This window comes from Chroicocephalus ridibundus, chromosome 1 (assembly GCF_963924245.1).
Source record: "Chroicocephalus ridibundus chromosome 1, bChrRid1.1, whole genome shotgun sequence".
In the NCBI taxonomy this organism is placed as follows: Eukaryota; Metazoa; Chordata; class Aves; order Charadriiformes; family Laridae; genus Chroicocephalus; species Chroicocephalus ridibundus.
In genome coordinates this window covers 167,921,455-167,938,725 of record NC_086284.1, presented here as the reverse complement: position 1 = coordinate 167,938,725, position 17,271 = coordinate 167,921,455, and the positions used below count along the sequence as shown (strand labels likewise).

General features: G+C 42.3%; 1 protein-coding gene across 1 annotated transcript in view; it reads left to right on the top strand.

Annotated features, from left to right (window-relative positions):
- The window catches only part of UTP20 (UTP20 small subunit processome component), a 66,141-nt gene that overhangs the window by 13,939 nt on the left and 34,931 nt on the right, over positions 1-17,271 (top strand). The window contains exons 14-27 of the mRNA XM_063322698.1: positions 274-362; positions 2,859-2,964; positions 4,192-4,342; positions 4,769-4,831; positions 5,162-5,320; positions 6,257-6,333; positions 7,233-7,312; positions 7,981-8,224; positions 9,195-9,398; positions 11,230-11,320; positions 13,276-13,361; positions 13,921-14,046; positions 14,647-14,813; positions 15,331-15,539. Of these exons, the coding sequence (XP_063178768.1) occupies positions 274-362; positions 2,859-2,964; positions 4,192-4,342; positions 4,769-4,831; positions 5,162-5,320; positions 6,257-6,333; positions 7,233-7,312; positions 7,981-8,224; positions 9,195-9,398; positions 11,230-11,320; positions 13,276-13,361; positions 13,921-14,046; positions 14,647-14,813; positions 15,331-15,539 (1,852 nt within the window). The remainder of the gene's footprint in view (positions 1-273; positions 363-2,858; positions 2,965-4,191; positions 4,343-4,768; positions 4,832-5,161; positions 5,321-6,256; positions 6,334-7,232; positions 7,313-7,980; positions 8,225-9,194; positions 9,399-11,229; positions 11,321-13,275; positions 13,362-13,920; positions 14,047-14,646; positions 14,814-15,330; positions 15,540-17,271) is intronic.

Sequence of the window (17,271 nt, the reverse complement as noted above, 5' to 3'; positions counted from 1 at the left end):
CTGTGTTTTAAGCACGGTACTCTCTAGAGGACTAGACAGGGTTTTTTTTCCAATAAATATGGTGTTCTTGTATGGAAGGAATAGTTGGAAAGAAGGTGTAATGAATGCTATGACTTAAATTGTGAATTGGAAATAGCAAAAATGGTTTGCTGCTGGTTTCAAACTTGGGGTGAGCTATCTGTAATATAATACAAGACAGATGTGAATGAAAGCTTTCATACGTGTGCAGGTGTCAGTGTAACAGATAAAAGTCTTCCCATTTATTTTGGACAGACCAATGGACAAAGAAAACATTCTGCCCCATGTGACAAGTTTTACAGACTCTCTCTTCACAGCTATTGACAAAGGAAGCCTCTGCAGAGGTCAGTTATTTCCTGTTTATCTGCTTTTTGTTGATATAGAAAAAAAGAATTATAAACCAGTTTTTCTGGTGACACAAGGCATGAAAATGAATAGCAGTAGCACTGTACCCAAATTTATTGACCAGCTCAAGTAAAACTAGAAAAGCAAAGCCTGGGGGAAACAACCGCCAGGAAATGATTCTGCACTTACTGTTGATAATAGCAATGGGGTGGCAGATGTTCTGCAAAGTGGAGGATGGAGATAATTGGGAAGAAGAAAGTGAGAAAAAAGAGGATGGAAATCAATCTAAACCAGATCCAGGCTGAAGCAGTCAAATGAAGGAGAGTCTGTTGACTCCCAAGCTCCTATTAGACTATTTCAAACCTATAGTGCAAAGTTTGGGACATTACCATCTCTGACCTAAGTGACAGCACCAATTCTAAATGCTGCATCTTTCCTACAGGCATGGGTTGTGACTGGTTGTCTTCCATCTGGCCAAAAAAAAAATAAAACAACAACAACAACAACAAAAAAAAAAAAAAAACGTTTTAACTTAGTTTTCATTGGGCAGGGCAGTTGTTACTCAGACAGATTGCACGTATTCAGCCTTGTGCCAAATCTAAGCAAGTACTGGAATGCCCCGGGTTCAGTGTTCATTGTTCCTTGGTTTGAAAGGGCTTGTCTGGAGTCTGGCCTTTTCCCTTTATAATCCCTTTATTAACATTCCTAAATGTCTCCACCAATTGGCTCTGTTGCTTTTTCTTCTCTACTCTATTCTTCTCTACATACTTGTCAAGCATGGTCTTTTTGGACTTGGCCCTTTCTTCTATACTGTTTGAAGTATGTGATTATTTTAGTGTCAATGTACTTATTCTAAAAAAGGAGTACGCAAACCTTCTTTTCTTGGGTCTCATCTTTGGTGGCAGTGGTTGCCGCTCTGCACCAGCTCTGCGCGTATGCAAGAGGCACGTTGTTACTTCTCCATTTACCCATAAGAGAAAAGAAAACAAATGCAGTCTCAGTCCTACGCTCCTGCCTCCTATTGCCCCATCTTTGCTTGATTTTTCCTCACCCTCCTCCCAAACTAGTGTTTCTGGACACTTTCTTCATTCTCTGCCCTTCTTTCCAGCCCACAATCTCTACAATTTCTTCACCTTCTACTAGGACTCCATTCTCTTCTTTCTGCCTGTGCAAGGCAGGCCCCAGCCCTGTGCTCCCTATTTGACCTGCATGGCCTCTGTAGCCTGAGGCAAAGTACGAGTCCCAGAACTGGGTGGTTTCCTGCAGTTGCTGTGGAGTGCAGGGAGGCTGGCTTGTGAACTGGGACAGAGCAACGGCAAGTTACCCCTGGCAGCTGCGTAGGGGTAACTGCCTGTGTAGCTGTGTAGAGGTGCTTACCCTATTGATCATGTAGTTGTGTCCACAGTGAGGTGGGAGCTGCTATCTTTGTCCATCACAGATGTACTACTAAATGTATGCAGATTACAGTTTGGGAACCTGTACCCTTACACTATAGATGCAGAAAGCTTCATTCTGCCATTACTTGCTGTTTCTTCTCCTCTCTGAGGAGCTCCTTATGGAGGTTAATGGTCAGCAGGTTCGACACACACCTGGGGTATGAAGCAACTTGGAATAGAGGGATGTTTTCAAAGGAATAAGTGTGAAATGAATGCTCACTTCCCCTTCTTTTCCATGGCAGCTGGCAGTATGTAAGAAAATTATATCCTTTAAAAACTTTCTTCGGTTTGCCTGGTTTAGGAACAGTGTTTCTTCTGCTTGGAAGGAGATGAAGGAGAGAAGAATTTTTATATATTTTTTTTAAACAACCTACTTCCTAACTTGTGAGCGGCAGGGGAAAGCAATTGCCCTTCACCTTTCTTGCCTGGACGGGCTTTGGCTCTCCTGTGCTTCTGGGAAACCCTCCATCTCTAAAGGAGGCTGAGAGGTTCAGGAAGGAGACGTGATTGCTGCAACAAAATTCAGCAAAAACCTTCCATTTGCTAATAAATATTCAGTATTTAAGTACGTGGGACAGCTTTGAAGATCTCATACACTAGCGTGTTGCCGAAGCGCCAAAGTTTATAGGCACCTGTGTGGTAGCATCAGTATATAGGTTTGCTGCTATTTTCCTGCATTCGTATCAATTTGGGTAACATTTCTTCATTTCTAAGTGCTATTTGTAGCATAGAGCTGTCTGAGACTCCTGCAGCAGTGCTTAGCTCCAGATCTCTGCTCCCTCTGTACGTGGGTGTGATGGAAACAGATGCAAACTGGGAGCTGCTCGAGCTTTCAGTGCTGGCTCCCTGGAGTAGGCATTTACTTTGATAGCCAGAGGAGCATTTCCTTTATGGGTTATGATGATGATAATTAGAAAATAAACGTGCCAGTTCTTGGACCCATATGTTACCCTATTTCTCTGACTTCAGCCATTTCAGGATGGGCATGCACCATACAAAACACAAGTCATTGAGAGCTGAGTAAATACACAGGCTGTTCTTGTTCTCTCTCTGCTCCAGGAAGCCTGTTTGTGGCCTGCCAAGCTGTAAGTACTCTTCTTAGTTTGGCGGAGTCTTCTGAAATACTCCATTTGTTACCTGTGGAGCGTGTCAAGAGCTTACTGGCGTAAGTAAACTCTGCCTGTTATGTGATCCTTTGTGATTGTCCTTGGTAAAGCAAAGAGTTGGCTTTACCTTTGTGTAGGGGCTTGTTAAATGCCTCTTTGTGTGTTGCTTGTTCTGTTAGGCCGGCGCGTTGCTTCAGTACTGTGGTTGTGTAAGGTAGCGGTGTTGTAGGCTCTCTTTGTTTGGAGAACCAGGTAGATGTAGTGCCTGTTCAGTGACGTTTTCTGTGCAAACTGAAGCTTTCTTAGACAGCTGCAGGGTAGTGTGTCAGACAAGTTGGTTCTGGTTTTACCTTGGAGTGCTACGCTTAGTAACTGTGTCTTACATAATAATGATAAAAGAGACAGCAGCAGCTCTTTCTGAGTTGTTTCAAAAGCCTGAACTTCGGCAGTCTGCTAGTGGTGTTGGGATTCCACCGTGTCCTTACATACCATGTGTGTGCTTGCTCCACAGTGGTATGCTCTGTTTTATTTATTGTAACTCTGTTCCACCTACAATTAGCACACATAACTGAGTGGCTGGAGGGATCGAGGGAGACCGTTGATCTGTCTCCAGCAAATTCTGCGGAACTTGCCATCTCCCATCACTGTTGGGCTGGAGCATCTCCAAGTCTTTGGTGGCTTGAACTTCAAAACATCCTGCTCAGTTAGAAAATTGTGGTGTCCATGTCTGAGGCATGATGGAGATGAAACAGCTTGCCCAGATCAGGCAGGAAGCGTTGGCAGAGTGCTTCAGTCTACTGTTCTTCTGCCAGCTTTGGGCTGGGGGTGAGAAACCCACTTGGAGCAAGGGATGTAAGATAGCAGAAGGGGGCTTCCCTGTGGGCAGGCAGCACTCCTGGTGTCTCGCCTAAGTCTAGATTATTTATTTTTTGTTGAAGCTGATCACTGACTGGGCACCTGGGCAGTAGTAGCAGCCCTTGTCTGATCTCTGCATATTTGTTTTCTGCAGCTGTGGGGGGGGCCCAGCCTGCTATCCCCAGCTTGACAAGTCTGATTAATACAAAGGAGGAGTCTCATGCCTCTTGGGCTGGCATAGGTGATTGGGCTTTGAGGCTGCAAGCCAGCATGCTGGTGAAGCCTGTCTTCGGTGGCCTGCTGGTGCCAGCAGAGTCTGAAGTCATGTGGAATTTTCCCTTGATATTGTTATCATCACTACTGCCTTATTTTCAAATATCTGTATTATTGTAGTCCTTTCTATATGCTAATGAAACACTCTGTTGTTCTAGCACTTTCCCTTCGGACCCCTCTGCATTGCTGCTAGCTGATCTCTATTACACGAGGTTGGCATTGTGTGGATGCCAGGACCCCCTTTCCCAAGGGAACCTGATGGACTTGTTTGAGAAGTTGCAACCTAATATTTCCACTGGTGTTTCCAAGGTGATCTACTTTCTTGAGCATGTGCAAGATGATTTGTATTTTAGCAATGCAATTTAAGTAAACTGAGTTAAATGACAAAGGCTAAAGGAGAAACAGGAGACTAAGTAAAGCAATTACTTCTGTAGTATCTGTTTAGGACTGTGTCCATTTCTAAGAGGCTGTTGTGGGGCATTAGTTAACAGGGGTTAACTTTTAGCACTAGGAGGCCTGCCTTTTTCCTAGAGGTGAATCAGAGCAGGAGCCTAATGTATTCATTTTGAATTGCCTGCTAGACTACAGGAACTCATCTGTTTCTCAGCTCTGGGAGGAACCTAGTGAAATCGGCCTCCTGTGCAAAACATTAACTTCTGTGTATGTGTGTATGTTTCTGCGTGTGTAGCCTGTGTTCTCTGGCATGCTTCTGATATGTGTTTCCACTTTGGATAGGTCCGACTGTTGACTGTCCGAATTCTAAACCATTTTGAGATTCCACCTTCTACACAGACTGAGGTAGGGCTAAAACATTTCACTTAATATTTCGAAGCCATCTTTGCTTGATGTTGTGTGTGAACTGTTTTCCACTTAGCAGAAACAAAGCATGTGTCTACTAGAGGTGGTTGTCTGCTTTTGTGCTTTCACATTCCAGTTCTATCTCTTTGTCCCCCTGCCTCCTGATGTTTTCAGATGTTTTAGTTTTGATGCCTAAGTGGTGGAAAACAGAGCAAGTCCCTCAACTTTGTTCTTTGGTCCAAAATGGCTGGGACTCTGTTTCGTTTTGTTGAAATTCCTTTCAATGAGAAAAGGATACTCTAACAAAATGCATGTCACTTGTTTGTTCAGGGTGATGGCACAGGGGAACTCCAGCCAGTGTTTGCCACATTGCTCCAAGCAGAACTTGTGCCAGCAACAGTGAATGATTACAGAGAGAAACTTCTTCATTTGAGGAAATTAAGATATGATATAGTGCAGTCTGCAATACCAAGTGCATCTTTGCAGGAGGTAAGTAGTTATTGTCAAAAAGCAATTGTTGCGTTCCTTATTCCAGTTGTCCTTGGAACTATTGTGTTCTCTTGAATATTTAGTAGAACAGCGGTATCTAGATAAATGACCCACAACCAGATTCATCAGGTTTTGATGTTATGGAAAGGAAGACAAACCATTCCAGGGAGGAGTGAGTCATAAGCAAATTTAAAATCATGACCTTGCCGTACTCTCAGCATGGTTGAATGTTGGTAGGTCTCCTGTTGGCCACTGGAGAGCCTAGCCTCTGGATCTTGCTGCAGGGTGAAAATCTAGTATGCTTGTGACTGTTGAATCTCCTCTGCTGCTGGGCTAAAGGGGACCTCACTTTCTAGACGTTGGAAGGGGCACGGTTTTACTAGTTAAATTATCATGGATTTGGTGTGAAGTTTGTTTGGTTTTTTTAAATTATTTTGTGGCTGTTACTGTACCTATATAACTTTTTTACCTTGAATTGTAAGCTCCTTGTGAGGGTTGTAGGTCGGTCTTACTGCATGTGCGTCAGCAAGGAACCAGTCTAGAGGACATACTTCTACACCTAGTGCAATAAAGACTCCTCAAGGCAAACTTTCCTCTTTCTGAGGTCCCTAATGCTCCTGTGGCACCCCTGAAGTTCGAGAGGGAGGCAGGCAATCCAGATCTGCTGTGCTGAACTGTTTTTTTGCCCATTTGTGGTATGTAGGTATGTGGACTAGATCTCAGTGCGGCTTTTACAGTAAACGGTCTCTAGATTTCCTCGTGCAGCTATGAAACAAAGAATGGTGATGTGCGTGACTTGCTTCATTACTTGTAGTGCTTCTGAGAACTTCTTTGATCAAAGTTTCCTCTTTGAGAGGAAAAAGGCTAGAAGAGGTTGTTTGGTCTTTAACTATTGCTTTTTACATCTCAACAAGATGGTATTGTATGTCATTCTAGGTGCCTCTTCGGTATTTATTGGGAATGCTTTATATTAACTTCAACCCTCTCTGGGATCCTGTAATTGAACTCATAACGTGAGTATGTGCGGTTGGATGCTGCAATCTGTGGTTATGTTACAGAACATTCCTTCCATTGTTCTGTGAACAAAAGCTGAGATAAAAATGTTCGATTCAGAGCAATCTGTGCATGAGAACCTTCATGTGAAATCGTCTGAAATGAATTCGATCTCTCAAATTGCAACCTGTGTAGACTCTTACTTTTTAACTTAGTTTCTGTTTTTTCTTACTATTAAAGGGAGCTAGCAACAAATATAGTCAAATAGCATCAGAGTTTTGAGTCAAAGGTAGCAGGACTTGATTAGTGTTTCACAAATGCATAAAGGACCAAGAAGTCCCTCTCAGTTTCCCCATCTCTGACTTTTCTGTCCTTACTGGAAAACATCTAAATCGTACTAAAGAGTAAGGAAGACTTACCATGGTGACAGCTGAGCTAAATACTGAAATCAGTGTCTGCTTTCAGTATGACTTTATCTTCTTGTTTTTTCCCCTCTGTTGTATGATTAAAAGGGATGAGATTTTCCCTTCAAGCTAGTGAATTAATAAAAAAATATTAAACCAGCTCTCCAAAAGATATGTCCGTGCTAATTCTTCCGTTGGTTCTATATATGATAGATGGATATATGTACAGAAGTCAGTAAGAAGCTTGAGAAGATTTTGACTTAATTTGAGTTCATTTGAAGTCGTGAGATACAACCAGATTATTTTAATAAGAATTGACATTTGGGATCCATGAGTAAAGGCAAGGGAAGTGCTACAGCTGTATTGTGCAGATGTCCTGTCTTCGGACATCCACATCAAAGCAGTAATCAAAGCCTGATTGTGTTAGTTGTTAACTTGCCTACTGACGCATGGCTTTCCTTTTTTTTTTTTTTTTTTTTTTCCTTTTAATTTCATGCTGTCTTATGCTTTGTTAGTTCTCATGCAAAGGAAATGGAGAATAAACAGTTCTGGAAGGTCTTATATGAACATTTGGAGAGAGCTGCTACCTATGCAGGTAAGTCACATTGTTATGACAGTAACCAAGCTAATTGTGAATGACGTGACTGGACCTTTGTGTGCCACAAGTTTATGTGTGATGGGGGAATTCGGAACCAGGGCTCTTGACTTCCAGCGTCATGCCCAGGGCAGGAATGGAGAGACCTGGCAGAAAACTGTCTCCTCCCATCCTAAACACCAAGAAGTGGGTAGAAAAGGCACCTGCATTACAGGAGGGAGTTGCAGGTTGTGGGAATCCATACAGGAGTTTTTTCCCTGCTTAAGGCTGGCTCTGCCCAGACTGATCAGGATCAAGGACAAAACCTTTACAATGAGACTGACCATCTTTCCGCTCCATAGATTCAGTGGAATTCCTGCAAACAGTGTCTGTCTTGGGTATGCTCTTGAGGTTTACCTATGGGTATATGGAATCTGTGATTTCACCACAGAGCCATGAGCACTTGTGGAATTCTCTGTTGTTCAAGAGAGCTGAGCTTAACTGAGATGCATCAGGACTGTAAGGCATCCCAGAATACTTTCTAAGCAATGTGGGTCTTTCAGGTCAGTGTTAAATATTGTCTAAACAGTTACAGTCACCAAAAGTATTACTTTTATAATGGAGGACTGATACCTCGCCACTGGCAATTATGGAGTAACCTGAAGAGATTTTCTTCATCTGTTCTGCAGAAATGGAGCTGCAAAATGAACTAGATGAACAGGAGGAAAGCATTGCTGAAACAGAAAGCGAGAAGATGCCAGAAGGAGGGGTGGGGACTGTCTTCCTGGAGCAGCTGAGGACTAGAACGGATTGTAGTGAGCGGCTGGACCACACAAACTTCCGTTTTCTACTGTGGAAAGCGCTGGATAAGTTTCCTGACAGAGTTGAGCCTAGGTCAAGGGAACTTTCTCCACTTCTTCTGAGGTTTATTAGGTAAGTAAGATTTATTTTTCAGTTGAGAGGACACATTCCTTTCAGCTTGTTGTTGAGCTTTAAGATTATGGCTATCCCATTACAGATGTAATTTCCTGAATGCGTGGCTGGTGAGATGTCTTTCCAGTTAAGATAACCTTTTGATTGAAATGTGGATTCTGTTAGAAGAAACATCATGCAAGAAGCAGGCTGAAATGAAACTGGCAGTACGTTTCTGCTGCTCAGTTACTCATTTATTGACTTGCCACTGTCGCAGCCTCATTACTCCCATTAGGGAGTGATTCCAGTGGAAATAAAGTTCCTTTTTTAAAAAATGAAAATATATTTTAATTTGGAATCACAGAATATAAAGATGGGGAAAATACTGTGTTTTTTAGAGGCTGATTTAATATCCTGCCCCTGGAGGGACAGCAATAGTGTCCTTGCATATGTGCACTTAACAGATAGCATGACGTGTATGGGGGTAGGTGTGATGTCATGGCAGGGCAAGGTTTCCGATATTCCTTTTCTATGATGAGAAAACCTATGTTTTGCTTGCCTTCATGGAAAAATTGATCTGTACTGTAGTAGGTTAGTTTCCTCACTCTGACACTTCCATACTCACTGTTCACCTGCCCAGTTGAGCAATCACAACCATGCCCTCCACATAGCCTCTTTACAGACCTCTTGTAATTTAGTGATCCACATCTCTTCTCCTCTCCACCAGGTACCGCCAGTTTCCTTTAGTGTATTTCGTCACTGCCTTATATCTCTGCAACTTGTAGGCAAAGAAGCATATTACTTGCTAAAATATGCTTCTTTAGGAATTTTTAGCCGTATAGGGTCCCCTAGTGCCATATAGTGCCACTAATAATGAGAATGGTGGATTGTGGTGTTTCCAGTTGTTCTTGCCCTGAAAAATGGTACACTTCTTATGCTTCTTAGTTCTTTCCTTTTTTTTCCCCTTCTTTTTTTTTTTTTTTAAACATAGAAATGAGTACTACCCAGCAGATTCACTAGTGGCTCCATCTCAGGATCTTAGAAAGAAAAATAGTGGTACAGTAGCAACAAAAGAAATACCTAGCGAAGATGTGAATGATGTTGCTATGGAGGAGGAGGAGGAAGAAGAAAAGGAAGAAGGGGAACCAATTACTGTAGGCCTACCAAAAAGGAAAACAAGAAGAGCTGCTGCTAAGTAAGTATTTTTAGTTTTCCCTTGCTAGTGCTTTCATGGACAGGCAGGTTCAGCAGCTCATGTTGAGATAAAAGTTATGCTTGTATATATATATTCCTTTCTCTTCTTTTGCTTGCACTTCCTAATTTTTCAGTGGATTATAAGCACTTTAGAGTCAGAAACTCTGCCTGCACAGTATTAAACATCCAAAGACCCTGCCCAGGTTTTATCATTATCTCGCTACCTGCTGGCAGTCTGTGATTTGTGTTACTTTAAGCAAAAATTATGTCGTATTCTGAAGCCATTCTGAAATTTTTGAAGGCTGTTGTACCTGCATACCCCTGGCTTCTCTGTGTGTATCTGTTAGTCTTTTAAAGCGATGGGCATTGCCAGACACTTTGAAAAATGAGACTATTCATGTATGTATTTTAATATTGGGATTCTGCTATTGCCTCCCTGTTATAAATCTTGGTCCTGGTCTTCTTCATAGGAACAAAGATTTTTATTCAGTGGTGTTTTAGACTGAAGCAACATGCTGTTGTGCTGTCATTATTTGCAGTGCTGAATACATGGAGAAAGTGACACTTTGCGTGAATTCTCTACGATTTCTCTGATCAGAGTCTTTTAACCCTGATGACCCGTATCAAATGTCCATTACAAATACATCACAAAGATTTGCGGTTTGCCACTTTTTTTTTTTTTTGCAAAGTATGGCCCTTGTAGTGACAGATGACTTCAAAATGTCACCTTACATGTTGGAACATGATGAGTATTTGATGTGTAACCTGAGTTGTCATTTAATCCCAGGTGTCTTATAGGTGTTTCATTCTGTTCCCAGATTCTGGCTTGTATCTGTAAATAAGCAGCAATTAAAATACAATGTCAGTCCCAGATTTTTTTTATTTTTTTTTCTGAACTTCCATCTCAAAGTGTCCATGTACTTAAGTGGAAACAGTAGCTCCTGGCAGCAATAACAAAGGCATAAAAAATTTACCAGAGGCATGTTAATGAGTTCTGGAGTGACCTCCCTTCGTCTTTGCCCTGGACAATTCACGCAGTCAGGTCTGTGCCGCAGTGGGGCAGAGCTCTTATGGGGCTGCGCCATGGGAGGACCCACACCTGCCCCAAGCTCGGCGTGGGGTTGCCGGAAGGCATTGTGCTTATCCTTTGGCTGAGCCCAGCCATGGAGGAGAGCAGCCCAGTCGAGTGTCTGAAGAGTTTAGTGTAAAGTTCTGTGGGGAGCAGCTGGATGAGGGCAACTTCTGCCAGCCCCACAGCACATATGGTGGTGGAGATCTCTCGCCTTCCTTATCCTGGTCTCCTCTCTCTCCCCTCCCACAAAGTGGAGGTGGGGCAGATGTGGGGTGACACAGACACTTCTACAGGCACTGACTCCCATCTGTGCTTGCAGCCCGGCATAAGTCCAGCACAGTCCGTGGCTAAATGCAGCTCTTAAATGTTGATGGGAGTGAAATGGGCACCAGTTAAGGACAAGTAGATAAAGAAATTCACCCATTTGGTGTTCCAGGCTGGGCTGGCAGAAAGAAGTAAGCTGCATCCTGACTGTTTGTATTCCTTTCTCACCAAAAGCTGAACCCATCTAGTGCTACTGAGAAAAGAGCCTTCTCTGTGCAGTGAAGTGACATCTGGAAGGAGCTGCTTAGGGGGAGCAGGATACCTCTTGCTGTGTCTCTGAAATGGAGACTTACAGACTTGGGATCCTCTTGTGTTGGTTTTTTCTTCTTTATTGTTAATCACTTTTAAAGAAAGTTCCCCATTTGTTTATGATAATGCAGGATTGTCTCTTCTAGTCACTTTAAAAATATTTGTTTTGTTTTGTTTTGTTTTACAGGCAGCTAATAGCCCACTTACAAGTTTTCTCTAAATTCTCGAATCCTCGTGCATTATATCTGGAGCACAAGTTGAACGCATTATATACCCAGGTGATGCTATTTGCTGGCTTTTAGAATTACTGCTAATAAATGAACTTGTTCTTATTTGAATGCAGTGTCCGAGACTGCAGAAGCTGGTCGTTCTCTGAACCCAGCCATGATAGCTGAAAAAGGAGTTGCCCTCGAGAGGGCTTCCTAGCAGGCTTCACTTGAAATGAGCCCCTTTAGCAGAGACCTGCTTGAGATACCTGGCTTAGTTTGCCAGGAGTGGCTCAGGCAGACAGATCTGGTAGCAGACAAGTAGTAGTCTGTGGCAAGGTGGAGAGGTGGCTGTAGAGGGAGTCTGTTCCACTTGCACAGCAGGATCTGGAAGAGGATTTTGAATCCAAAGCTTGGGTAAGACCCAAGGAGATTTGTCCTTGTCCTACAGTGTTGTGCCTACAAAGAGTATTTTCAGTGTGAACAACAGATCATTTTGCATCAACTGTTCTTTCAAAATTATTACAGTTTTCCATGTTTCAGCATTTCTCCTCGTGACTTGAGGTACAAAATGTGGGAAACTTGTGATCCTCATCCTGTCTAGCACTGGCGGAGGGGACATGGTAGATCCCTGTGCTAGATGGTCATGGCCATCATTATGAAAAAGCATACTTCTGCAGAAAGAGAGGAAATACAAAAAACAAATATTTTTTGTGTGTATCTGAGTCTCTCTTTTTCTTCTGTTAGTTTGGTTTTAGTGACTGATGGTACTATTCCTTTGCCTATCATAGGCATATGCACTGTCAGTGCATAGTGTTTAAGTCACTGTCAGTATCAACAAAATAAAACCTGAAGATAAACAGAGATTAAACAAATAAGCAGGGAACACGGATTAAAGAGCAGAGCCTAGATAATGCCTGTCTAGCCAAAAGTCTCTTCCGATTTTAAGTAAGGGAGGCAGGAAAACAAATCTAAGAAGAAATGGGATGGGAGGGGTAACAGTTTATAAGAATGGCATAAAAAAAACCCAGAATTTCTTCTTGAAGAATATCCCTTTTGATAAGATTCCTTTTTGAGGGATTTCCCTGAAGAAATTGTCGAAAATAGGACTCTGAAGACAGATTCTGAGTCCTTGTCCTATGCTCTTTTAAAGGGTATTTTTTTCATTTTACTGTGTTTTGTTGGTTCCCGATTAGTGGATTTGTTCAGATCATTGGCATTTGCTCTAGTTGTTCCCAATCTGTGTTCTCTAAGGTTGTGGTCAGTGGGCTGTAGAACTATATTAAATGGTAAGAACCACTTAGTTCCCTGGGTTTCACCTGGCACCTGATGTGGGAGTTGGGAGGTCCATTCATTACTCCCCAAATTTGAGACTCTCTAATGAACAATCCACTCTGTTTCAGTCAACCTCAGAGTTTGGCTTAGGAAAAGAGTTGGTCCGTGTGTTTCCTTACCTGTGTTCTTAGGAAAATATTGAACAGATGTGTACAGGTCAAAACAGTGTGCGAAGAACAACCTCAAAACTCTTATAGAGAGTTTACTTCATCACTTATTGTTTGCCATTTCTGTGTCTTGGCATATGTATTGTCATGGCTGGCGTGTCTGTCTGGCGTGTCTGTATTTTGTGTTTGTCACAGGAAAGAAAGACGGGTATCTTGGGATGGTTTGGGTAGTCTGCTTTTTAATCCAGTCTGCCCAGATACACAAATGAGAACTGTTTTTGGCGGTTGAAAAGGCAAGCTAACAGTGATCCAAAAGACAATTAAAAAAAATAAATGTTATAACTATGCTATGTAGATGGGAGGGAAAAGTATGTAAGAACTACCAGAAACCACGTCTGCTTTTTATGAGTGACAGTTGTGTATCACATCTTGGCTTTATAATCGCAACACGTGCATTCTGTTTCTATTCTGATAAGCTAGTCCAAAACCTGCTTCAGCTTGGAGCTTTTGGGTTGTTCCGCTATTTGCAGTAAGCGCTTCTGTCTCCTAGATAACGACTCATGTTCTTTCTTTTGTCACTTGCAGTTACTGTCCCATCTAGACCAGAATGTACAGAGAATAGCTCTTGACTGTATAATGACATACAAGCATCCGCATCTACTGCCATACAGGTAAAAGCTTTTATATTATCATCAGTGAATGAGCCTGCTGTCATATCAGAAGCCTGCTTGGGGTCAGTTGCTTCCAAGAGAGAGCCCTGCCTGTATTTGTTGAAGACACCTGTATAAATTTTAATTTTAGCCAGCTGTATATTTCCTATCTAAAACAGGAAATAAGGCCCTGAGCTTGATCGGTGCCTCTTTTTTTTGTTTATAGGAAAATGGCAACGCTTTTGTTCTGCCCCAGAAGATTGCGTGCTTAGTAGTTGTATCTTTTTCAAAGAGGTCTTTTGTACTAATGCTTTATAACCACTCAGAGAAAGTGACAGCATAAAACTGTAGTTCGTGCTTGAATAATCTCTTCAGAATGTGTCCAGGAGCTATTTTCCTATGTAATTAGCTTGATCTTGGTGGATTTTTTTAATTTTTTTTTGATAAAAGGGTGGGAACATGGTACTTTAATATTTTATATACAGCACAGATTAGATTGGTAGGTAAGCAGCTATAGATGTGTGTGTCTGTTTATTTTTACAACCCCTATCTGCCCTCAAATAGTGTTTCTTACTTTCAGGGAGAACTTGCAAAGGCTTCTGGAGGACAAGAGCTTTAAAGAAGAAATAGTGCATTTCAGTATTTCTGAGGAGACTGCAGTAGTAAAAATGGAGCATCGACCAGATCTCATCCCTGTTCTTATGAGGTGTGTCACGAAGTGCAGGTTTAAAAGTTTAACGTCAAAGTACCATAAGCAGAGAGTAATGCTGCTGCTTCTCATTTTAAACAGTTGAGATAAACCTATGGTTAATTGTATGGTTTGACAACTTAGTTTGCGATGTTCTGTATGGTTTCCTTATTAACACCTTTTTATAACGTATTCTGCTTTAAGAACAGCGTTTTGGTAAGTAGTACTACTTCTTAGGCTTACAGAGAACTGTGAGATCATTTCAGTTCACTGAGTATTACCACTTAATTTTATTAAGATAGTGATGCAAGTTATCATACAGGTTGCTTCTTCAGCAGTTGCTGCCCTCAAGCAAGCCTGGAGGTATTCTAGTTTTATACCTGAAGTCTCCAGCAAAGCTCCTATTGTAGTAGCAGAGGCTGAACTTTCACTGGGATGTTTTGGGGCACTGTGTAGTAATTCAGTGGAGACCCTGAAGGCTGGGGGGAGGTGACTTCCACTCAGTTTGTTCTCACTAGGGAACGTTTTTAAATGAAATAGACTTTCTCCTGCAGAATAAGAGACTAGGAAACAGATGGCTTGCTGAAAGCTAATGCAACCTCTTTTTGGCTCTTGAAGAATTCTCTATGGCAGAATGAGAAACAAAACAGGGAACAAAACACAGGGCAAGTCTTCAGCGGGCACTCGCATGTCGATCGTTCTTCGATTTCTTGCCGGCTCACTGCCAGAAGAGATACGGATGTTCTTGGATCTGCTCTTTGAAGCTGTGAAGCAATTCAGTAATGGTAGGTACAGGCAGTAGAACCTGGGGGTATGGATGGTACTTCCTGACCTGTAGAGATGTGGGAGGATAAATACGCTTAGTACTGTTATGTACTTCAGTTTGTCTCTAACAGTGCCTTGGAAGGATGAAAGTGAAGTTTTGATAAGGAGTGGGATTCCCCTGAGCTTCTCCTTGCAAAGCACGATTGCTCTGTTATACGGGTCAGAAAAACTGAATGTCTTGCTACAGCTGTGCAAGTAAGCTCTAGCAGGCCAGGAATGAACAATCGCTGGCGTCGTAGGCTAGCCTGCATACGATGGCAATAAACAGAGGTTGTAAAGTGCTCTGATTACTGTAGCAGTGGGAGACATCTGAGTGTCACAGAGAGGTGGAGACCTCTGTGTGTTACTTAAAAAGCTGAATGTGAGGAACTGTAATTTAGGGCCAGATTATACTATTTTTCATTGAAAATTATTTTCAATAGTGGGTATCTTTGTGGTGCTTCTCTAGATAAGTTGCTGTCCCTTTGCCTATTGCAGGGTCTTGCCAGACTGCAGTGCTTCGAAGTATGTCAGAGCTGGATTTAGCTAAAGTCCTGCCTCTTGGGCGTCAGCATAGTCTCTTCATTGTTCTCGAAGTTGTGTTGAAAAACATAGGACATTTGATCCATCAGTACCTGCCTGAAATTCTACAGATTCTGCTCTGCATGACGGCGGTGGTAGCCTGCATCCTCCAGCAAAGAGAGAAGGTATGATATATGCATACAAACATGTAAATTAAATTCCTTTCCCTCCTCCTCCCCTTAGCTTTCACATGTACATCTTCACTGGTTCAGATAAAGATAAGTTTAATGCCAGCATGGAGTGAAGCTTAACAATTAGATGTCTGTCAAAATAGAGGCCAGTGATATTTTTCTGGAAGTGCTACAGGGCTCAGGCAGTGCAGGCAGAGTTAATATATTTAGAAAGCTGCTTTGGACCGCATTTTTTTCTTGAATTACCGAAGAGAGAGTTGGAAGTGATCTCTGTGCATTGCTGCCTGCCTGCCCTGTGGACAGACAGGCAGGAGGGGGAAAGGTAAAGGATGTAACAAGATCTTGTGGCAGGAAGTTGAAATTGGCCTTAAAGGTGTAGTTTTTGGTCTGCAAGGATAAAACATTTGAGCAGGGGAAGGAGAGGATTTAAAGTTCCTTGCCTGAGGACTTCAGAGCAAAACTTGACTTTGAGGTATTTTGTAGTGGTGCTAGACTCACGGGGAGCTCAGAATTGTGGGTGATGACAGTGATTATCTACAGTGATTGTCTCCTGCCAGGAGACACAGGGAGAACATGCCTATCAGCCAAGCTAGAAGCATGTTCATCTCTGTATTGAGAGTGTCGCAATTTGAGTTCTCAGCTACATATCTGCAGAGCACTGCAAATGTTTTTTCCCTTGCTGTGCGCTGGCTGTACATGCAGAAAGGGTCAGTTGAGGAAAACATTCTGTTAAAGATTGGCTGCACCTAAAGATGGGGCATGTTGACTTACCACTGCCCTGTGTCCAGGACAGCAGCACAGAGATCCTGAGCTCTAGCCTAGTTAGCTCAGGGGCTGTGTTGACGGCTGTTTGGAAGCTATGACATTGAGCCAGGCTTTTCTGTCTTGCTGAAACCAGTGCCTTTGCCAGGCTTCAATCCAAATAGGAAAAGGAAAGCTGGAATCTAGTCCGGTGCAGAGCCTGATCGTATATTAGGTGTGAAACAAGCAAACTGCACAGTCATCATCTTCACTGCAGTGTTGAAAGGAACTATAAGATGATAGACTGAGCAAGTGGTGTGTTGAAAGGAATTACGTGATAATAGACTGAGCAAGTGATGTTAGGTAATGAATGTTTTGTCTCTATGTGTGTATATTCTTCCCAAGACCCATCTGTGAGCATTCGAGGTTAGAACTTGTCTTGAAAACAATCCATCAGACAAAGCAAGCCCTTGCAGTCAGGCGGCATCCAAGGTCCCATAGTTGCCTGCGTAGCTGAGCAGAACTTTGTAACTGTCTTCGTTTACGAAGGGGATGAGCAAATTTTAGGACAGCAGTGTTCCACAGTCTGACTTAAGCAATGGATTGCGTGTGCCTACATGTTTTATACTGGGAAAAGGGTTTTAAAAGCTGCTTCATGCATTGCTGGGATAATTGCATTTTGCCAGGGTTACCACAGTAATTCCGTCATCGTTGTGTAACGTGCGGAGTGACAGTCTGCCATTCGTCTGAACTTAATTTAGCACTTCATTAGCCCATGAGATGTTAAAAGCTCAAGGAAGAGTGTGAGAAATCTGTTTACCTTGGCTAATGATTAGAAGACATTCTTGGAGTTTGAGAGTAATTTATTGCAGGCTGATACTGCCTGGAGAGTTAAACATCAACTTTGGCTGTTTTGAGCCAAGTTATTAATTTACCATTTCCTACCGTTCATGTTCATTATTGAGTTTCTTTGTGCTCTCAAAGA